This window comes from Terrapene carolina, unplaced genomic scaffold, assembly GCF_002925995.2.
Source record: "Terrapene carolina triunguis isolate 2854851 unplaced genomic scaffold, T_m_triunguis-2.0 Scaffold193, whole genome shotgun sequence".
Taxonomy (NCBI): Eukaryota; Metazoa; Chordata; order Testudines; family Emydidae; genus Terrapene; species Terrapene triunguis.
In genome coordinates this window covers 6,161,116-6,185,040 of record NW_020664544.1, presented here as the reverse complement: position 1 = coordinate 6,185,040, position 23,925 = coordinate 6,161,116, and the positions used below count along the sequence as shown (strand labels likewise).

Genomic DNA, 23,925 nt, shown 5'->3' with positions numbered 1-23,925 from the left:
ACGTCTACACTAGCAAGCTTACAGCAGCACAGCTGTACTAATACAGCTGTGCCTCTGTAAGACGGCTCGTTTAGCCGCCCTATGTCGATGGGAGAGAGCTCTCCTGTCGAGATGATAAACCACCTTAAACGAGCGTTGACATAGTGCTGTGCACACGAGTGCTTATGCTGGCAAAACTTATGTCACTCAGGGGTGTGTTCTTTCACACCCCTGAGCAACATAAGTGGAAGTGTAGACATGGCCTAAGTTTTCCAGACCTGAAGAAGAGCTCTCTGGAAGCTCGAAAGTGTCTCTCTCTCACCAGCAGAAGCTGGTCAAATAAAAGATATATTACCTCACCCACCTTGTCTTTCTAATATCCTGAGATCCACACGGTTAGGTTACAACACTGCATAGTATAACTAAAAGACATTCACAATTCTTAACTGCTTCAGATTTCTAATGCACAGGTAAAGTGGGATTGCTTAATAGTGGAATGAAGAAAAGGTAATAAGTCTTTTTAATTATACTTTCTACTGGTGTGGATTGTGAATTATCTCATTGTGTGGTTAAGAGGTTCTCAAGTGGCATAATGCTGTTAGGAGAGGCTACTTGCTTTAAAAGTCAGAGTGGAACCTGTTAAGGTGACAAGATATAACTTGACCATATCCATTTCAAAACCTGTTGCTATTTCTGTTTTTTTTAAATTGAAGCAGTAAGGAAAAGCCTATCTGTCAGTCTTTGTCTGAACCAAAAAATTCTTATTTGGGGAGAGTGGGGAAAGGTTTAAAAAAAATCTATTTTTACATTATCATGCTAGCGGTGAAATTTTCAGTAGGTCTCTTATTTAATGGAGTCATATCTGTAATCTGCATGTATCCCTTTAAAGTTGGCTGCTTGCATCAACCATGGCTTTTTATTCTGCATTGTAAGCAAAATTTAGATTGCTTACTTTATAAATTTCATAACAAGGAAGCAGTTTTGTAAGTTTTAGCCGTTCTGTGGGCCTGTATGTAAAACTAATTCCTAATGCTTGTGTACAGTTAGTAGTATGCTCTTTTCTGCAAAATCAGTTTTGGCCTGGGTTTTTGTGACCTTTATTATTAAAGTTGGGGGCACTTCTTATTATGCCACGTTGGTGGAAGTGAAGTCCAACACAAATGAGGTTTAAAGTAGAAAATTAGTTTATTCTACTTCCAACTCTGGAATACTGTTTGCCAGCGTAAGACATTTTAATGACTAGTTTCTGAATCAAGGTAAGTACTGAGCTTAAAGACTAAGGCCTAGTCTACACTTAAAACTTATACCATTATAGCTGCATCAGTAAGGGGTGTGAAAAAACACATCTGCTTGTGATATCTGTGCTGACAAAACTCTCATTAAGACACAACTATGCCAACAGAAGAGAGTTTCTGTCGGCATAGCTAATGTCATTTGCAGAGGTGCTAGTCCTGTACCACAGAACTCCTCTTTCTGTTGGCATATACTGTGTCTACGCTAGGGGACTATGTTGGCATGGGCTCTGCAGTATAGACAGTCCCTTTCATTCTTCTTGGTGAGAATCAGTCCTCAGTTTTCAAATCTTTGTGACGGAAGTTGGAGAGCTCCTGCAAGGGGTGTAGAGAGTAGCACTTGAAAACTTCACTCATTCACTCTTCCTTATGGTGAGCACAGAGCTTTCCCAAGCAAATGCCACCAATTGTATGCAATCTAAACTTTCATTTTAAAAAAGTAAGTTTCTAGCCTTCATGGTTGCAAAAATAATCTTTCAGGTGATAACTAAGTATAAACCCAGTGCAGTGCTGTCTTTCTGTGTCTGCCGAGACCACTGCAGTGACTCTATATAAATGCTCGTAGGTTTGCAAAGCTACAGCAAAGTGAAAACAGACCAGTATCTTTGGCAGTTAATCACTGCTGCTATTGGGAACCCTATGGATAGCAGCGCAACTGGTAAGAATTAGGTCAATGTCACTCCTGCCCCGGAGAGCTTCCCCCAGTGCTGTAAGTGGTTGTGGAGTGACGTAGAATGCTTCATCTTCCTGTCTTCCATGGGAGCCACCAGAAGTCCTCCAGCTCACTTGCATAGTAGGCACCTAGTTTTGCACAGTGTATGTCAGTAGCTACACAACTGTGCGGTTCATGGAGAACCATGCTAAGCAGGAATAATTATATAATATTTTTCATCTATAGATCACAAAATGTGTTACAAATGGGATAAGCATTCTCTCCATTTTACAGATGGGGAAATTTGGCACAGAGGTAGACTTGCCTGGGTCACATGGTGAGTCAGTGGCAGAGTTAAGAATAAAAGCCAGGTTTTCTCACTCTGTCTACTCTCTATTAACCACACTACTCTGAGGAGATGTAATTTAAAATCTATAGTTAGTATCACTCTATACATCGGACTCAGACTGGTCTTGATTTAAAACAGCTGATATTGAATCAAAGTTAGAACAAATAATTGTTTGAGTTCATTGCTGGGTAGATTTTTCTATTTTTAGATGGCAGATAGCATGAAGAAATGTGGTTTTTCGTTAGAAGTAGCAAAGGCATTGTGTGAAATGCTGCTCCCACGTAGATGCTTCCTCCACCTACACATTTGTCTGCAAGTCAAGATTTGGTGCACTTTTGCTTCTGGGCTTCATGCCTTTAGCTCTTGTAACCTCACTTTTTAGGTTTTTCCAATGTAGTCTCGGAATACAAATTTCCTGCAGGTGCCTCATAACTCTTCATTTTATATTCATAATAAAACTACTCCTCCTGAGTTTGAATTCAGATATACTTCCTTTAAAGAGAGCCTGTGTTTCTCCCATTTGCCATCCGATAGGAAAAGCATTCTTTCAGAGTCTGAACAATTCATCAAGATATGAGACACTCACTCTAAGAAAAATAGATCTTTTCTTGTCTGTCTTGTCGTCTTTGTATTTTCAGAATTAAGATTCGTATATTTTGTCAGAAATTGCTAGTAAAGGATATATATTAGCACTTTTATTTCAAACTATTTAATCTTCTGATGCAATGCATTGTTTGTATTGAGAATCTATTAAGTGTCCCTCTCTTTACCATCTGTGTGGCAGTTAATGAAATTTTGTTCGAAAGTTGTGGGTCCCTTGAGGGTTGCAAATATTCTATTCAAAGTGAAACTAGGTTACTGTTTCTGCAAAGTGCAGTGGTTTAAGACCAAACAGCTTTTGATACGATTCAGAATGTGTCCTTTTGCTTTTGAAGTGGTAATACGTTCATGTAGAGTGGTTTTATTATATAGAATGTTCCTAAAATGAGCAGAGGTGAAACAATTCTAATAAATATGAAGACAACAATTCCTCCATGTTCAATGAAAAGATGATTTTATTTTTGTGCTTGTTCATAGCAGCATGTTAAGCTATTTCAGGTGTTATACTATCAATGATTATACACACTTCTAGTTTTAGCCATGTTACTTAGATCTGTTCAATGAGCTTACGAAATAACTAGGTATGGTTTTCTATATGTCATAAACACTGTTTGCTAGGTTTTATGACTAATTTTTAAAATTCTGTTGAGGGGAGGGACATAATGGTGGATTTCACACTGTGTTGTGCAGACCACTTCGTAAGTACCTCTTTAGGCCCTTGTTGCCTTGCAGTCTTTCATCTCCCTGCACTATCTGTAGAATGCTTGTTTTTTATTCTGTAGATCATTGAGAGTCGGTACACCCTAGGAGAAGCACCACTGGTTTAATGAATTTGTTTACCATAAAAACTTTTCCTGAAGTCGTCCTTTTTCAAACACCTTAATTGAACTCTTTAAGGTTGTTGAATAGAAAAATGCAACATATACTTCCTTCTTTATATAAATTGTATTCAGCTGTGTCTGGAATGAAGTTATCATATTTGTGGTTTGGAGAATGTTTTTATTAGTAACTCACAGTGCTAACTGGAAAGAAGTGTGTAATGTACAGCTGTAATATAGTATTCTTCCTACCTAAGTCATATTTAGTTTTTTCTTATTGAAGTCAATTTAGTACATGTGAATGGTGCTGAATTGTACCCAAAGGTGTTTTACGCTGTTGATGGGATGAGTATTGCATAGGAATAGCAGCATAAGTCTCACTACACAGTGTTGTTAAATCAAAGGTGCCTCAACTCTGAACTGGTGGAACAAGCTTTAGAGGTGGACAGTTATGTAATAATATTCCCATAGAAGATGTTTCTTCTTAACACCAACAGTTTAGTGGTTGGCTTTTCTGGTTCTCCTAGCTCTCTGATTGCTGCTTCAGAGTCTTGTTTGGTGGTCTGTCATCCTCCCTTCTCCTTCCGATGGGCTACCCCCAGGCCTCCATCCTTGGTTCCCTCCTTCTGCACACTCTCTGGGTACTGTTGTCTGCAGGCATGACTTTTTGACTGCCACATTTATGCTGATGGCTCGGATATACCTCTCTATCTCATCCATTCAATCCAAATTCTTGGTTTGTCTTTCTAATTTTGCACTGCTTGAAATGTCATTTCCTGAGTGAGGAAAAAAAATTGAGGTTCTGATTACTAGTGGTAGAGATCACATGGTATTTTTTGCAGGAGGAAGTAGGAGCATTAACCCTGGTGTACTGGTCAAACTCCAACTTCGATAACTGCAGGTGAAATTTAGATGGGTAGAAATTGTTATTGTTTGGCTACTAGATTGGGGAGTGAGTAATCGTGGGACAGGGCACAAGCTGAGATAGAAGAGAATAGGTCCCTTAAATAAAATGGAGATTGTGTTTCCACCGCACAGATTCTTCATACAAACAACTGGATACACAATGTCTTCCAATCTAATTTACTGCTGCAAGATGAAAATGTTTACACTGAGACTTTTCATGCAATATGTACATTAGTAGAATGTCCTTTGGCACATAATCAATTCCAGTTTGCATGCTACCACAACCTGGAGGGTGGAAGAGGGAGGAGGCAGCTTAGAGATGCTTTCTCAGGTGTTCTACAGAACTTTCCTGTCTGGTTACCCATCTCATCCAGGCTGGCACATGTACAGAATTTTTCATGGCCTTTTTGATCTGAGTTTCTCTTGTTCTGCTGTAACTTTCTTTGTAGCACAGTGAAATTGTCTCCTTGGTACTACTGGGAACCACAATGAGGTTGTTGACTTGCTTAAAGGTGACCTGCAAAAAGGAGAAAGAGGGTCTGTGCCTCTTTTTTGCTTCTTTATGATATATAGAGAAGATTTGAAAAGATTCTGCCATCCTCCCCATCAAAAATACTTTGTATTTATCTTTGATATATCAGGAATATTAAGTCTGCTATTCTCAGGTTTTACAGGAAACTTTGTTTGGGAGTAGTCTCAGATGAGTATTGCAAGACTTCTCAGCCTTTAATTGTGTGCTGAATCTTTAATAAAGCTATATTGGAATGAAAATCACTTCCTTCTCAAGTAATTAGATTTAATAACATGACATCTGCCATCCTATCAGTTCTCCACCTTTCCATAGACCATCAGGAAAACAGGGTAGAGCAGACTTCAATTTGTAATGTAAAATATATATAAAAAAAAACAACAGAAAGCAAAATTTGGGAGGGGGTGGGTGTTTTAGGAGGACTATCATTCAGGATGCTTTTAGACATAAGTTTAATTTAAAAAAAAAAAAAAAAAAGGTGGTGGGCACCCTTTTTTTCTTTGCACATGGCTTTTATTCCAGATTATCCACTATAAGCTATGGCTCTAGTACTATGGTCCAGTTTCATATTTTACAGTTTAATAGTCTCTTATCCCTCTTGGAGGGTCTGTTGAGATCTGCACAGTTGCCAGTAATCAGTGGAATTAAGACTTTTTTGATTGGCAGTGTGAAGAATAGACCACTAAGCATAATGAATGATTAACAATTGGTATGGTAGATCCTGCTTTGCTCTACCTAAATTGTACACATGGAAAGAAAACAAGGAGCTTGGGGGATAAATTTCTTCAGTTATTTTTAAGAAACTGACTTAATTTTCTCTGTTCTTCTTTGTAGATAAAATGTTTGGAGGTTGGTTGGCTGCTTTCTTCAGAAGAATATTTACTACAGCTCTGCTTTTGCCATAATACCAGAATTCTGTGATCCACGCTTCAGTGCTAAACACCAGGAGAGAGTCATATTTTAGTCATACTGTCTAGATGGAACAGGCATCATCTTGAAAGCCCATCGTATTTCACAGCTGCTTATTTGATTTTTCTGGGATCAAAGGTGCTCAATGAATCAGGGCCCCCCCAATGAATCAAACAGCCAATTCTTGCCAACAGCTGGTTGAAAACAGTGCCGTGCATGTAGCAGGGATGGCGCAAGAGGAAAGCCGTCGTGGTCAAGTGCCACCCACATTTTATCATGCTGCCAGTCAGGAACTTGATCTGTCCACCAAAGTGTACAAAAGAGAGTCAGGAAGCCCTTACTCTGTGTTGGTGGACAGCAAAATGAGTAAACCACATCTCCATGAAAGAGAGGAGCAGCCATATTTCAGGGAGAACAGATCGGTGGGAGAGGTCCGGGCTGTGAAAGAAGATAGAGAGAACTCTGACAACTCTGAGGAGGAAGAGGAGGAGGAAGATGAAGTGACTTACAAAAGGGAGCAGATTATAGTGGAGGTAAACCTTAACAACCAAACATTAAATGTATCAAAAGGGGAGAAGGGTGTCCCCTCCCAGTCCAAAGAGACTGCTGTTCTTAAGACCAGCAGTGAGGAAGAGGAGGGTGACAGTGGGGAAGAGGCCACTGAAGACAGTAATGATGATGAGGAAAATGAGAGGCAGAAGAAAAAAGAGAAAAGAGTGGAAAAAGTTAGTGTTACTCAAAGGAGAACAAGGAGAGCTGCATCTGCTGCAGCAGCCACCACTTCCCCTTCACCCAGAACTACAAGGGGCCGTAGAAAGAGTGTGGAGCCCCCCAAGCGTAAGAAGAAAGCTGCAAAGGAGCCCAAGGCACCTGTGCAGAAATCAAAGTGTGAAGAAAAGGAGACTTTGACCTGTGAGAAGTGCCCCAGGGTGTTTAACACACGCTGGTACCTGGAGAAGCACATGAACGTCACTCACAGGCGTATGCAGATCTGCGACAAGTGTGGGAAGAAATTTGTTCTAGAAAGTGAGCTGTCCCTTCACCAGCAAACAGACTGTGAAAAAAACATTCAGGTAGGTTAGTTCACCTGCTTGCCAGATTTCCACACCTTTCTGTTGTGCCCTGGATACAGCTAGTGGACACCTCAGAGAGGGAATTTTTTTTGTGGAGACAAAGTCCTGACCGAGATCTACCTCTACCTGTCAGCACTTCTTGGTGTCTGTCAAAGGAAATAACTTGTAGGACCAGGGGGTGCCCCGTGTGCTATTTTAGCACAGTTCTTGCTAGGATTAATCTACACTGTGGGAAGATGCCAGACTACTTTTTAACAAATGCCAGATACAAGAATAATGGGTTGAAAACGTGTCTGCAGTGCACCACTTTGTACAAAATAGGACCTGATTTTTCAGAGGTGCTGACCCACCTGCAGCTTCCAGTAGCTTTAGTCAAAGTTTTGAATGTTCGGCACCCTTGAAAATCAGGCACATAATGTATAAAGGTAAGAATTTCAGGGGAGAACAAAATGGTGACAAGTGTCAGGGAATCAGCAATGTGTAGAAGAATGTTGGCTGAGACACAAGTGACCTAGAAAAATTGTAACACCTTCAAGATGTGAAAAGTGTTAATATGTCATCTTTGCTTTCTGGGTCACATTAAGATGATTAATATGTCAAGAGAATTTGCTTTACAATGGTGTTTATATACACGTACATAGGTGTGTGGAAATCCTTCTAATAATGCAAAAGATGAACCTGTTCATAAACCTGCCCATTTCTGCAGTGCTGCAAAATCTGAATAAATAATAGATTAGCCTTTTGAATTTGCTGTTAGTAGGGATATTTCTGTTGGTCTGCATCTCACCAGGAGGTTTGCCACTTTTAGTTATACACACAACAGTGGAAATCTTTGCCATGAAAGAATCATTTTAAATAATTTAAATTATGGAATACAATTTCTGAGCTTTTGACTTATCTGTGACTTCCTCTCTGCTCATAGGCACATTCGTTATCTCATAACCATGGGCGTTATTGTTTTATCTGGTGATTTAGTCTTGCTTTGTTAAAGAAAACTTAACACAGTGCTGCATCCTAGTGGTGAAATAGGCCCACTGCCCCAGGGTAAAGCTGCTTGAATTCAGTTTTAATGTAGTTGTAACATTAAAAGGCAGAAGGGCAGTAAATTATTCCCATCCAATGAGTATCACCAAAAGAGGGCACTTTTTTAAAAGAATACTTACATTTGGCTGAAACGTGACATAAGAGCGGCCATACTGGGTCAGACCAAAGGTCCATCTAGCCCAGTATCCTGTCTTCCGACAGTGGCCAATGCCAGGTGCCCCTTAGGGAATGAACAGGTAATTATCAAGTGATCCATCCCCTGTTGCTCATACCCAGCTTCTGGCAAACAGAGGCTAGGGACACCATCCCCCCCTATCCTGGCTAATAGTCATTGATGGACCTATCCTCCATTTTATCTAGTTCTTTTTTGAACCCTGTTATTATTTATTATTATTACCTAGCTCTGATTGAGCACTTTACAAAAAAGATCAACATCATTATCTCCATTTTACATATGAGGAAACTGAGGCAGAGAGCAGTGAAGTGACTTGACCAAGATCACTTAGCAGGCCAGTGTCAGTCAGAAATAAAACCCAGGTTTCCTGGAACCCAATCCAGTGTTCTATCCATTAGGCCACACTGGGCTTTAAAAATTGAGGTAACAATGGGTTAGGCTTTGGACCACACAAATTCCAGAATGGTTTTCACGCCCAAGTTTAGACCGTATCTACACTTAGGAGTAGCCCTGACTCAGCCACTGGTGGCTAGCATGTGGTGTAGCTACACTGGTGCTGACTCTTAAATATAGGCAAGGCAAGTTTGGATTTGCCCCAGTACAAACATGGGTAAACCTCAGTTGGTGCAAACCTACCTGTATGTCCTTGTCTACAAGTAGGGGTCCGGACTACACTGATTGGTGGCCATTCCTGGCTGAGTCAGAACTATTTCCAAGAGCAGACCAGGCTTGAGAATGGATACAAAGTAGATCCTGGAGCTAGAATTGCAGTAAAACAATTGGGCATGACCTGTTAATGGCAAGTCAATGTACATAACAAAATATCTAGGAGACAGCCATGTAATGAAGTGGCCTAGTATAAAGCCATTTTATACCTGGGCATTTTGGTGTTAAAAAGAAATAATAAAAAAAAATCCAGCAATGCTACCACTAATTCAGTTACATTTGGTGTTAACATCAGTTGAAGACCTAGTGTAGGCAAGACAGCAGCAGCGTCTGGTATTTTTACCACTGTCAAATAAACCTGCTTCTCAACAAGTTTAACTGACATGGTAATAAAAGCTTTGTAACCCACTGGAGCCTTGTTTACACTAAGGCTTTTACTGATGCTAACACCAGGTGCAGTTGAACCAGTGACAGCACCAGTAGGACTTTTTCTAAAATTCCTCAAAGTAAACAATAGTCTAGGAGAAGTTAGACCTATCGGTTTACCTGTAATAGATCAGAAAGAAAAAAGCCCATAAATATATCTGTATAAAATTAATTTAAGGCATCTGTAGCATCAATTAGTGCTTATTAAGACTATGGATGCACTATACATGCCCCTTATATGTCATCTAAGTAACAATGTAAATATCATTGCCATTGATTGTGTGTGCGCGTGTAAAAATTATAAACATTCTGCTGCTCACAGCAAATAATCTTTTAGAACTGTCAGTGGGATTTTATAAGTAGTTAACTTATGGTATGTAAGGGACTTCTGGGGACATTGAACAGAAGTATTTGTCAGGACACTTACCACGCTTGAAAGGCATCACTGGTACAATAAGTTAGTCTTTTGACCATTGTTAGTATGCAGTATATTGAGTAAAAATGGAATAAAAGCTTAAGTCACATATTCAAATGACTGAGGCACTTAGGAGCCTAAATCTCATTGAAAGTCAACTCCTAAGTGTCTGAGTCACTTATGAAATGAGAATTAAGCTCCTATATTTTTAAGTGCTCATGAAAATGTTATCCTATACCTATTTCAAGTTCAGCAAAATTTTATCTTTGCCTCTATATAATAATATATTCATCATAATATAATATGTAAACTATAGGACCAGGGGCTAATAGGTGCTATTATGCAGCCACATAAATGGCTGCATCTTGTGCTCCAGAATCTAAGCGTTCATTTAAAAGTCTCGCCCTTATTGGTTACACAGAACTTTTTAAATGTGAGCCAAACATAAGGCCTTGTCTCTGCTGGTTTTTAGCCACTGGTATAGCTATAGCAGTGCCAAATTCCTAACGTAGACATGACTTATGTTAGTGCAAGGCATTTTGCACTACTGTACCCTAGTCCAGGGTAAGTCAGCCCACTTATAAGACCTGCTTTATTCCAGTGCAGAATATCTGTGTTGGGAGTTTACGATGATTTCGCTATATTGGTGTAGCTACACTAATGCAAAAGTCTCTCATGTAGGCAATCCCTTAGGCACTTCTGCCTCTGCCCAAAGGGGAGAGGGAAAGAGGAGAATGTATTCCCTCTCCAGTATCAAATGCTTCAGAATCCAAAAACTGTCTCCCAAAACTTCCTGGGTGCCTGACTATCTTCTTCAGATTCTCCTTGTAAGCATCTATTATGCAATTATACCTTGTCAGTTCTAAAACTTGCAGCATGTTAAAAATGAAAATTTGGGAGCAGCTTTTTAAAAAATGAATTTGATTGGAAAGGCAGTGAAGAGGTGGGGGCAGAGTTGCATAATATAGTTCTAATATGCCAAGTAAGACATGGAGCCTTGTCTAGAACAAATCCCATGTGGCTTGATTACATAAGTGCCAGTTGGACTGATGATAATGGCTCTTCTGTCGTGTATAAACCTAAATATAGCTCTATATGATGGATTGTAGCCATTCCAAAAGAGCCTTTGTGTTCTGTTGGATAAGTACCTTTTCAAAATTAGTGCCTTTACAAAGGCTTTTATTGTTCTGTTAGGCTGTATCCAGACATTAAATCGGTGTATCCAGATTACTTGCTGTTGATTGCTCATGGAAATGCTAGATTTCCAGTTCCCAATGGCTGACTTTGTGTTAAATCAAATGATCACTTTTTAGCACTGCTTTACTCTCCAGGGTTTTTCCACCATCGACTGCAGTTTGTTCCTGACATCTCCAAGTAGGTCCTTTGAAAGGAGAAGGATCTTCCTGGTGGCAGTGTGGTATGCAAACTCCCAGGCCAGCAAAGTTTGGGTGCACTGTGAAGGCAGTATGACTTGCCCGTGATGGAGGAGGAACACCTCATGTTGACAGGAGTGGCACTGACTGTCTCCTTAGAAAACTGCATCCAGCTCACTTTGACAGGAGCAGGATGAATGACAGCCAGAAAAGATGAAAATTTCTAGAGATCTCCTTCCCTTTCCTTTCAAAGATAAAAAAATGTTTGGTATCTTCATATATTGCTCCATTAAGTTTCACAACTGTGATTCTGAAATGTATAAAATTCTACAAAGATTTTTAAAAATTATGTTTATCATTAATATTCTTTTGAAAATGGGGGTGTATGTGAGATGCTTGTCCTTGTTCCTGTCGGGAGATTTCATGGTAATGCTGGGGTTGGGGTTTGAATTGAGAGGGCATGTGCTGCATATTTCCCTATATAAAATGGTCTTGAAGGCAAGGCAAATAGTGTCATTGTACAAGCCAGGGTTACAACTCATGACTGTCTGGCATCCAGCTGTCTGGATTAGGTAATTAGTGAAAATGACTTTAGTGTGTCTTTACTCCTTACTTATCCACCTCATAAAACCACCACACAGTTGACAGTCCCTGCTCAATAAAGGATCAAGATTAGAATAGCGGTGTCCAGAAGTGCAACAGGTCAGTATTAAGCTGCATAGTGTCTAGTGCCTTCTGACCTTACAATCTGCAGGGCCCTAGAGTTCCAGAAACAGAGACATCTGGCCATGTATTGCTGTCTCCTTTGGGCTTGGTTGCTGGAGTTTGAGCTCTGGCATTAAGATGTTTCTTCCTATGTAGTCCTGCTGCCAAGAAAAGTAAAGAGACATTCCAAGAGTTATGCAAAGCCTGTAAGTTTTCTTGCTTTTTGGCACTAAACAAGGACACTGATATGGACATTCTAAACCTCCTCCCAATACTAGAATCCGACTGGACAGTCCAACCTAACTTGAGCTGACACTATAGATACCACTGGGTTTTGGAAACAGGATACTGTAGTGTAGTTGCTGCACTGCTCTTGAGATGTCAGCAGATGGCACCAAACTGCAAGTGTGTTAACCTCTGTTCCCTCATTCCACTATTCTTTGGTCTGTACTCTTTGTAAGTGTATCTACATTTCCCAGATTCTTAAAAACAGTGAATTTGGGCTGAAGTACATGTTGGGATTCTGACTGCCTTCCTTATTTTGGGAACATTCTTCCTTGAGCAAGTTGGTATGTGCCTTATCTCTGCTGACTTGTGGCTTTGAAACTCTTTGTGAATTAAGCTTGCTTGTTTGTCCCATTCATTCAGTGTGTTTCCTGTAAGAAATCGTTCAAGAAGCTCTGGTCTCTCCATGAACACATCAAGATTGTTCATGGATATGCAGAAAAAAAGTTCTCCTGTGAGATCTGCGAAAAGAAGTTCTACACAATGGCCCATGTGCGGAAGCACATGGTTGGTGAGTTCTTGCTGCTTATGTTTGCTGATCCTGATACCTTGTTGTCTTCCTGGTCCTTAACTGTTTTTAATATCTAATCTCTAACGCAAGTAACCTAACTTCCTTAGCTTAATCTGTTGTTAGAGGGAAACTAAAAATGTACATTCGTAGTACCGGGAACACCAGATAGTATTCACCTGTATAGTACCAGTCTTTCTCTCAGGACTCCAGAATGAGAGATTTTGAGTGAAGTAATGTATTTGTGTTGCATTTTTAGTAACCTTTTTTCATAATGTAATATATATGTTGCAGCACATACAAAGGATATGCCATTTACATGTGAAACCTGTGGAAAATCGTTCAAACGCAGTATGTCGCTCAAAGTGCATTCCCTACAGCATTCTGGAGAGAAACCTTTCAGATGTGAGGTGAGGCAGCCACTTTATTGAAGTGTTGACATGGTATGAGGCATATGCATCTAGTACCCACCAATGTGAAGCTACAAATGTGAAAATGTCTTATCTATGCAATGAGGTGCAGTTGTATTAAGGCATGGGAAAAAATGTACTCTCTGGGGAGAGCAGAGCATAAGTGCAGGTAGGAGTAATGCAAAACTATCAAGAATCTGGTTTGGTTCAGTACTGCAGAGGAAGTAGCCAATTACTGTGTGTCGTTTTCCTTTGCTGGGAATACTAAGGGGGCAGAAAAGGGGTATTGGTTTTGGGGGTGAGAGGGTAAAGAGGGTAAGAAGCTCTCCCTTTCTTTCCAAAACCAGGAATGAAGGAGGGTAGGAAGAAACCTTTAGACCACTTATCCAGATCTCTCTTCTTAGCATCTTCAGGAAAAATGGAGGAAAACAAAGCTTGCCATCGCTTTCATCTGTGTTGGGGAGGATGAAGAAACAAAGCATCCCTTTCTGTCCTAGCTCGGGGGGAGGGGAGTGTAATTCTAAATTTACCAGGCACCTACATGCCAAACTACAATAGGACTCAACAGAATCCAGAGACAGTGCTGTTAGAAGAGCCCATTGTTTTCCCTCTTCAGCAGTGCAAGGAATACACTGGGCTTTCTAATGAGACAACCTGTTAGTGAGTGAAATGGAGAGTCATTTTTCATATTACTTGTGGCCATTAGGTATCCGATGAGCAGTTTCAAAGCCCTGATTTTTCATAAATCTCTTTAAGGCTGTACCTCCTGGGTACACAAGATAATGCTCCTAATAATGGATCTCCTCCCCCCCCCCAAAAGAAAGTGTGGGTATCAATTGTGTGTGTGTGTGTGTGTGTGTGTTTCATATATGCATTTTTAACTGGATGGCCTACTGTTATTAAATCATCTCTAGACTGTATGTTTTCTTGGTGCATGAGGGGTCTACTTGTGTACTGCTTTGGGGTGGTCTTCTGGATTTCTATATATGCTTCCTTACCGGAGATGACTGAAAGTCAAGGTCTGTGTCTGTTGCAGAACTGTGATGAAAGGTTTCAGTACAAGTACCAGCTGCGTTCCCACATGAGCATCCACATTGGGCACAAACAGTTCATGTGCCAGTGGTGTGGCAAAGACTTCAACATGAAACAGTACTTCGATGAGCACATGAAAACACACACTGGTAAGAACATATCTAAGAAAAGTGCACACACCTCCAGGGCATAAACATGCCAACTCTTCCATGTGCATCAGTCCCACCAAACTTATGCCTAAAGTCAGATTCAACCCAGATCTATCCGGTAACTTAGTGACACCTAACCTCCTCTCCCACTGCCCTGTATACTGTATTTCAACTGCAAAAATGAGTGGTTGTGCATGTTTCTCTTCATGTTACTGTGGTTTGAAGAAGCCCATTACCCAGCCTTTTTAGAATTCTCCTCATGCACCAGACCTTGAAGCTGGGAGAGGAGCTCATGAAGATTGAGGGTTTTTTTTGGGAAAGCAGTGTCGGTTGTGTTTTTATTTTGGCCATAAGTAGGGAAGAGTGCAGTCTGTGGAGTATACAACTCATTGACCACTTATAGCTGAAGTAAATTATGTTAGCAGAAGCTTTCAGCCTAACTGGCTGCTGTGTTTATCTTATAGGAGAGAAGCCTTTTATCTGTGAAATCTGTGGCAAAAGCTTCACCAGCCGCCCAAACATGAAGAGACACCGCAGAACTCACACAGGGGAGAAGCCTTACCCATGTGATGTGTGTGGCCAGCGATTTCGCTTCTCCAACATGCTCAAGGCGCACAAGGAGAAGTGCTTCCGGGTCACAAGCCCCGTTAATGTGCCACCTGCTGTTCAGATCCCACTTACCACAACTTCTCCTGCTACTGCAGTCCTTTCTGTAGCAAACACACCCACCACCCCAACTCCACCCATCAACCTGAACCCAGTGAACACTCTCCCTCCACGTCCCATCCCCCATCCATATTCACACCTTCATCTCCATCCTCACCCTCACCCACACCATCCACACCATCTCCCAGTCCCCCCAGTCCCTCATTTACCCCCACCTCCAGCCCTTTTTAAGAGTGAGCCTTTAAATCATAGAGGCCAGAGTGAGGACAACTTTCTGCGACACCTGGCAGAAAAAAACATTTCAGCACAACACCACTAACACCTTTGCCTCCTGCCAGCTGTTTTTCCTGTTTTATGCACATGGAAACGTGCCCTCCTGGAAATTGCAGAGGGAGAGCTAGTGAAGATCTTTCAAATCTCTCTTTGTCCCCACTTGGAAGGTCCTGGTACTCTCATGAATCAGTTAACGAACAAGAAAATTCCATTGGATCAGCAGTGATCATTTGAACCAGGGGAACCAAAGGGACTGAAACCCAATTTGCTTGCGTTCTACTGGTGACTTTTATAAATTTCAAATACTGAGACTTGTGGAATTTTATAATTTCATATCAGCTGATGAGGTATGCTTGCTTTTATATCCTGGACTTCTCCTCAAAGAGGGGATAGGCCTGGTTTCCTTTGTACTAATCGGAAAGGCTGTGAGATTAATACAGAGCATTAATTGTATCACTGTGTATCGTAATGAATTCTTTTCAGCTTTTGGTGCTGGCTACGGAGTGAGCCAGCCACGTATCACAGTATATCAAGCATTATAGAGAAAGACAAAAAAATTTGTTTGTGTAGCTCTCCTAACGCACTCTTTATTTTACTACAGAAATTATTTTAGAGTTTTTTGTATAGACCTATTTAGTAGTCTGTTTCTAAAATGAAATGTATTTCAATAAGCGGTGTAATTTTTTCAGTGTAGCTGGACCTATGTTGTATAATAGATAAAATTTTATAATCATCAAAATGTGATTCTAAAAAGATGCAAATAGCTTCTATAGTTAAAGTTATTCTTACATCCATACAACTTAAACGGTGCTTCAGAGAAGAGAGGGACCCAAGAGGTCTCTGGCAAGGCTGCCTGAGAAGTGGTGTTGATTTCAGAACTTTTATGTAATTTATTTAGTAGTTTTTAAACCTTACCTTTCCCCTTCCACAGTGTCTCTTAGGCTTATTGAACAAAGACATTGAGATACCACACTCCTGCTCTACAGGTTTCACTTAGTTCAGTTGGATGGAAGTGTGGAATGGGTTGGGTTAGAAAGGGACACATCTGTTGGGTGAAGAGACTCAGCAGCTCATGAGTTATGAAGTCACAGGTGAGAGATATCTGACTTAGAAGATGGGAAATAAACTATCTCAAGTCAGCCAAGCATATCTTCTTTTATATAGGAAGGCCTGGTTTTAATGTTTGTTTATGGTATGATTTTAATTTTGGGATCATATCAAATGCTGCTCGTTCAGATTGCTTTTTTAAAATTCCTGGACTTAGGAGAGGAGAATTAAGTTAGTTTCACAAATGTGGTGTTTGGTTGATTGTAAGAATGAGAAGAGGAGAAATTTGAATGGGAAAATGGTGTTTAAGTAGACACATTGCTGAGAAAATGCAGTATGTATCCACAGTATGGAGCTCTGTCCCATAACCATGACACATTCAGACAATATGGGATGATATTGAGGGGTTCATAGTCCCATTTTTTGGGCAAATCTAAGTTTGACAGTTACAGGTTAGAAACCTTTGAATTTAGACAAGTCACTGTTTCATAATCTTGTGAGGCACTGAGTGAGTGGCAAATGACAAGTTTGGTGCAGAGGTGGTGGGCTGGAAGGCCAGATGTATCTGTTTTAATCAGTGAGTGGTTATTTTTTCAGGTTTGTGTTTTTGTTTAAATGACATTGAATATAGCAGCATTATGCAATTTAGGTAATTGTCGCCACCCTCAATGAAGAGTCAGAGGCCCAGAGCCATTGTACTGTAAGTTTCAAAAATGTTTCCTACTATTTTGTGCTGCTTTGTCAATTGAATCCCACCCAAACTCCATCTCCAAAGACCCCAGTAGACAGATTGCCATTTTAGTTAATGAACTGGGCTTTTGTGGCTGATAGATATCTTCAAAGTAGCAGAAATGGTGGGAATTCTTCCTAGCATTATTTCTTCAAGTTTAATGCTGTTAATCACTATTTTTTTTTTTAAACACATTCTGTCTTTTGGGAATTAGCTCCTTAGTTGATATTTTACAAAGTTTCTGCCATCTAATCATCAATGCTTTCTTTTTTCATAGGAAATTTTAGGAACAGGAATTAGGCCCTTTTGGCCCAACATACTCATTTTTGACCGAACTGAAAATACCCTCCCCTCCCCCCATTTCTGAAGAATAAAAGAATGTGGGTTTTTTAAATGTTTCTCTATAATATTTATATACACCCTTTATCTCATAGGTGATAAAGCCAGTTATGAAGGTGAATTTACACTCATGATTATGACTGTTGTATTTACTGTGGCTGGTCCGCCCAGGAAAGTTCTATGCATTCCATGTCACACTTACAACCTACGTTTCTGTTGTGCCACGATTTTATGGTCAGGCCTGTTATTAAATGATTTTTAAATGCTAAAACAAAATCTTGGTAAATGAATTGTAATCCAGTTTTGCAAAATGATTTTCTTCTCAATAAATTTACAGTATTAGGCTGCTATTCAAAATTCTAGAATCTGAGACAGTTTTTCTCTTCTATGGTACACAGTACTTGTACACCTTGGATTTCAGCTGATTTTGCCTCTGAGATATAGAAACTTCTACCATTCTGTGGAAGAAAGTAAAATTGGGCTAGGAAAAATTAACTTAATAGTCATATGTTTAATAGAATGTCATGGTACAAAATTATTGGAGACAAATTCTCTGTAATCATTTGGGGAAAACTTAAAATGGACTCTGACATGCTTGTCTAAAAGTGCTGCAATATTGTACCATAAAACTACAAACTGCAGTAACAGAGGGTAGGTGAAAATTCAGAGGAGAGATTTGCCATGGCTACTGGCATATGCTTAACATGGCATATGCCCTAAATTATATTAACATGGGCTTCATTTACAGGGTTCACACAATACTGGAAAATGTGACAAGCACTTGTCTAACACTTTACCATTGTCCTTGAAGGGGGAAAAATATGCATGAGTTTTGTGTTAGCTTTATTGTGTGTGTATTTTATTTGTCTAAAGAGTGTTTTGTTCCTAACACTAGTATGTTTGTTACTCAATTTTCTAGTGACAGCAAAGTATTAAAATATAACAAAGTTCCAGCCTAGAGAAAATTCCAGCCCAGATGCTAGTCCAGGAGTGAAAATGATTTGATACTTTTTGAGTTAAAAAACTATATAACAAACATGGAAAGGTGGATTTACAAGATGCTTTCTCTTTATTTGTAGAGCTCTGACTCATTTCCAAATCTGGAAGCTTTTAGCTAGTTGATTTGCCTGTTTAAAGCTTATTTTTACCTACTTTGTCTTTAAAATAGGTGTGGCAGTGCTTAGTCTCTCCAAGGAGCAGATCCTCAGTTGGTGTATATCCCATAGTTCTGAAGTAAATGCAGCAAAGGCAGTTTACACTAGCTGAGGATTTGCCTCCAAGTTTTGCACGCTTCTGTCATCTGGACTCAGCTGTTGAAGTCCGGCACACTGAATTCTGGATGGTCCAAAATTTTCTAGAACCTAAATCAGTTTTTATTTTTTAAACATTTAAAACGCATTTTTAAAAGCAAAATTGACAAACACTAGTTGTCACACACAAAGTTAACTTACAGTTAGGAGTCCGACAACAGCAGCAGTGGGACAGCTACCCTTTTTTCTTTCTTTCGGTGATTTAGTGCTTATGGTAAATACAAAACTGCTAGTCTTGGCGACAAAAGTCATTTATTTTCAGAAAAGGCAGTGGCAATGCAAGCTTCCCTATACTGTGTGTATCTCAAATTGACCTGAAAGGAAACAGCCTTTCAAGATGAGAGAGCAGTTCTGTGTCTGCCTGACTACACAATTGTCGTCTTGGCTGATACTGCTAACAATAGTAACATTTAGCATCAGTCTAATTCTTAATGGATAGATGTCTACTTAAAAAACCACCATCACAACAAATACTAACGCTGCTTATGAATCATTAAACAGCTGTTGGGGTATAATGATTTTAGATTTAGTATCTTGAGCCAGATTCAAGCCTGAGCCCTAAAGGGGGAAAGCCTCTCGTCAGTCAAATCCACAATAGGTGGGATTCTTCTGTTTTCCTCGAGCTTCCTACGTCTCTAATTGTTGCACCTTACCCTGAACTGTGAATTTCTTTGGTCTTGTAATCTGTTGATCTTGTAATGATTATTGGTGGTGGTGGTTGGTCTTTGATGGAGGAAGGGAGGAGGTAAAACTGAAGTTATGCCATCTGATACACAAGCGCTTCCATATGTCATTTTCACTTCTGTTTTTAACCAAGTAGGTGAGCAACAAAATGTAACTCTCCCACCGAAGAATTATTGGATAAAATTAATATTTGTAATACACTTGAATTACTGCCTATCCCTTTGCAGTACAAATAGAATGATTAATGGTCCAACTATGAACAATATTTGTAGGAGAGGCATTTTAGAAGTTAGTCTCTAAGGTGCCACAAGTACTCCTGTTATTTTTTCAGAGTGGTATGTCATATTATCCAGTGCTGTTTGGACTTTGATACAGATGTTTGTGCACTGAAACTTTTGATTTTATGACTGTGCATATGGATTGTATATGTACATGCCCTTGATTTGAAAGTGGTTGAGGGACCTCGTGATAGAACACCATGTGACTTGTAGTGAGGCCCTTGAGTGTACTAAGTCAGTAATGCCAAACTTTCTAGCTCGTGGGAATTTAGCCCAAACTCATAAAATATTTAAATATTTTATGGTTTAATTTTATCGACTAATAATAAAAAAGGAAAAAACTCATAATTATAGACTTGTTGAACTGTGCAATTTTACCCATTGAGATAGAACATCTCCTCTGTAAATAGAGGCTTAATTAAGCTGTGTCTTTAAAAAGCTGCTTTGAGGGGAAAAAATACCCAAGACACACATTTACCTGAGAGATCATTGAGATAATTTAAGTAAATACATGAGGCAGTTTCCATAACACACATTGGGTACTTGATAGACAAATAATAGCATTCTTGGAGCTTTTCCAGTCTATTGTGTAATACAATATTTTTTTTTTAAATGGGGAAAAGAATGGAAAAATTGTACTGCCCATGCACATGGACCCATTTCTGAATTTTGAGCTCTACCATTTTCCAGTCATGATTATTCATGTCCTTTAATCTCAGGCCCCTCTCTCTCTCTTTTCCCCCCCTCCCCCCCCAAGATCATTAGTCAAAAATTTGTCAGCTTTCACACTTGATAAACACTTTAACATTCAAGTCTAGACTCTGATTTTTTTCCACATAAATCATCCAAAATTGCAACAATTGAAGAAAGCAAAATTCCACATTTATGAATATGTAATAGTTTAACTCTTCTAAGGATTAAATATGGAAGCTCTCCTCACAAAATCTTGCCATTTCTGAAATACTCGTTAAAATTTAAATATCCTTTTATGCAACATCATTCGCTAACCTACATCTAAAGAGTTCACCTTATTACACTCTAATTTACTCGTTTTACTCACTACTTGATTCCACAATTTTGTAGAACTATTTGTTGATTTCTTGTGTATAGGTGTCTTTACTAGTAGTTGACACTTGCTTTGTCCCCTCTTAAGAAAAGGGACTTGTTTAGCTGCTTTATATCAAGCACCTTCATGTGTACATAGATAAAACCTGATTTTTCTGCAAAGATCTCAGGGGACACAAAATCTAAATAAAACTCAGCCTAGTAAAATGTAATGCGGTTTTGACGCACTTTTCAGACAAAGGACCAGCTATGCGTTTCAAGTAATAGAATCACCTATTTGGTGCTAACCTCTGTGTGTCTTACCATCAGTCCTATCCTGGCTCCCTACAGCGTCAGCACTACCCCTCTGTCCTTGAGTGCCTTGAGGAAGCCAGTGTCTCCAAAACACATCCCAGTTCAAAACCTTTCTTTAATTTCTGATGGGGTGGCTTCCTTTGTCCCTTTCCACTGAGTATCTCAGGGCTATTTTTAGCTTTCTTCCGTCTTCCTCTCTCTCTTTCATAGTTTCATCCTTGAATATCATTTACATGTGAACGTCATCCTGCTCCACATCTCAGCTGTTTGATCCCGCTATCTTATCTCTCTCCTCTTTTGACTCTTGGATAGTGATTATACCATGAGTCGGCAACCTGCGGCATGCGTGCCAAAGGTGGCATGCGAGCCAGTTTTTACTGGCACGCTGCTGCCAGCCATGGTCCCGGCCACCGGCCCCACTCAGCCCGCTGCCGGCCTGGGTGAACAGAACCCCCGGCCGGCAGCAGCCTGAGCGGGGCCGGCGGCCAGGAGCCGGCAGACGGAACCCCAGACTGGCAGCGGGCTGAGACGCTCAGCCCGCTGCCAGTCTGGGGTTCTGTCCACTGGCCCCACTCACCTCAGCTGGTCTGGGGTTCCAGCCACCCGGCCCCCTGCCAGCCAGGGCCCGGATCTCCGGCCCTGCTCAGCCCTCCTGCCGGCCCCTGGTCACAGCACTCTGCAGCCCTTATCAAAAATTACACTACAATTAGCTTAAAAACTTGAAAACTTAAAAACGTTGTTTGTATATTACAGTAATCGTTAAAACATGTATAATGTTAATAAATACATAGGTTTGATTAAACATAGTAGTTGTATTTCCGTGCCTGTGCTTAATTTGTGTGTTCGATGATTTACCTTCTAAAAAAATGTCGCATGTCTTGCACCCCCAGAAAGGGCATCTCGCACCCCCAGGGGGTACGTGCACCCCAGGTTAAGAACCACTGCACTAAACTGATAAGATCTGCATTTTAATTTAATTTTAAATTAAGCTTCTTAAACATTTTAAAAACCTTGTTTACTTTACATGCAACAGTAGTTTAGTTATATATTATAGACTTATAGAGAGACCCTCTGAAAACATTAAAATGTATTACTGGCATGCGAAACCTTAAATTAGAGTGAATAAATGAAGACTCGGCACACCACTTCTGAAAGGTTGCCAACCCCTGGATTATACTGTAATTTTCTAGTACAGAATGTTTAAAAACTATAGATCTGGTTTAGTGTCTTTCCCATGACTCCAACTCCTGCATCACTCTTCCTACCTTTGCTCTCAAGGTCAGAAATCTAGTTTTCCTTGACCTCCAAACACTTTCAGTAACCTTCTGTGTAATTTATTAACACTTCTGCAGAAATCTTAATCCTTTTCTAGTTTGCCTATTTCAGTTCTTCCTAGATCCCTTCTTTCTCACTCATGTTCAAGGAGACCAGAATGCTGCTAGTAGGCAATTTTTTGTTGTTCCAGGAAGTAAGCGCACATCATCTCCTGTCCTACTTCACTAGCTTCAAAGTACCTTCAGATGCAGTCCTAAATTGTCCTTTATTTTCATAAGTATTTGCTCACTCAACCATTTACTCCTCTGTCCAGTCACTTGACTCCAGCCCCTCCACATGGCTGCAAAAAGCTGAAAGTTTGATGTTCACTTTATGCAGCTGTTGTTCTGAACTTCCCCCAATCCTCCCCAATATCTTGAGTCACTCTTCAATTTTCTCCATAAACCACCTTTCTTTTAAATATATGGAGATATACCTATCTCATAGAACTGGAAGAGACCCTGAAAGGTCATTGAGTCCAGCCCCCTGCCTTCACTAGCAGGACCAAGTACTGATTTTGCCCCAGTTCCCTAAGTGGCCCCCTCAAGGGTTGAACTCCCAACCCTGGGTTTAGCAGGCCAATGCTCAAACCACTGAGCTATCCCTCCCCCCATTATTATTATTTTTATTTTATTATTAATATCTTGAGTCACTCTTTAATTTTCTCCATAAACCACCTTTCTTTTCTACACTGATTTTTTTCTGTGAAAAGTTTTCTGAACCTGCACAATAGAAGCTAACTTCATGTAAGTGGTATAATATATTGTTCACACATCAGGTTCAGCTTCCTACATAATTACAAAACCACCATTTTTATTTTTTATTTTTTTGCTGCTGCAGCTGGGGTTTTATGCTGTGAACAGCTCTCTTCCCTTCCCTTCACCCCTGTGTTCCCTGAAACCGAACAAAAGGACTCATCTTAGTTGCTTTTGAAAAGGGGAATAAAGACTGAAAATTGGGTTAGTCGGATGGGTAAAATTAGACTACTGAGGATAGTCTAGCCTTAAGGTTTATCAATTCCATCTGAATTCATTCTTCCACCATTTGCTTTCCTTGACGTAAACACCTAATTTAGTTTTTGCAAGGCAAACCAAACTCCCAAGAGTTTGGCAGGTAAAGGTTGGAGAGAGGAGTAATTTTTGAATTAATCGCAGGTTAGACTAGATCCGGATGGTCCCGTCTGGCCTTAAAATCTATAAATCTACTAATCCTTTCATTTGGGTCCCTGGTGGATTGTTACTGGTATGACAAGGAAAGACTTGAAAATTTTAAGGCAGATACTGTATAAAATGATGGGACTGGTAGAAGGCTTAATTTCTCTGAAGGAAAGATGAGCTAAAAATAAAGTTTTCTTCATTTTCCACTCAGTTGCCTTTTGGGCACAGAACTCTATAAAATTTCCTTCCAGTTTAAGGTTCAGAAACACTCATGACTTTGCTTCTGGTAGCAGTCAGATAATTTTGTGATTGCTAATCTTTAATATGATTACTCTGAGTAAGAAGTGGTGAGAATTATATTAATTTCATGGCTCTCCCCAGGAATTTCTGATTGAGTCCAACTAGTCATTTATTCTGGTGCTTACTGAGGAAGTTTGTGGGCAGCAGGGGGCACCCTTTGCTTTTGGAAAAGT

At 40.0% G+C, this 23,925-nt stretch overlaps 1 protein-coding gene across 1 annotated transcript in view; it reads left to right on the top strand.

The window, feature by feature from the left end:
• Positions 1-19,627, top strand: part of ZNF652 (zinc finger protein 652) — a 36,834-nt gene extending 17,207 nt beyond the window's left edge. The window contains exons 2-6 of the mRNA XM_026654723.2: positions 5,960-7,107; positions 12,560-12,707; positions 12,999-13,114; positions 14,151-14,295; positions 14,760-19,627. Coding sequence (XP_026510508.1) covers positions 6,199-7,107; positions 12,560-12,707; positions 12,999-13,114; positions 14,151-14,295; positions 14,760-15,280 — 1,839 coding nt within the window. The 5' untranslated portion in view covers positions 5,960-6,198 and the 3' untranslated portion in view covers positions 15,281-19,627. The remainder of the gene's footprint in view (positions 1-5,959; positions 7,108-12,559; positions 12,708-12,998; positions 13,115-14,150; positions 14,296-14,759) is intronic.
• The last annotated feature ends 4,298 nt before the right edge of the window (positions 19,628-23,925 follow it).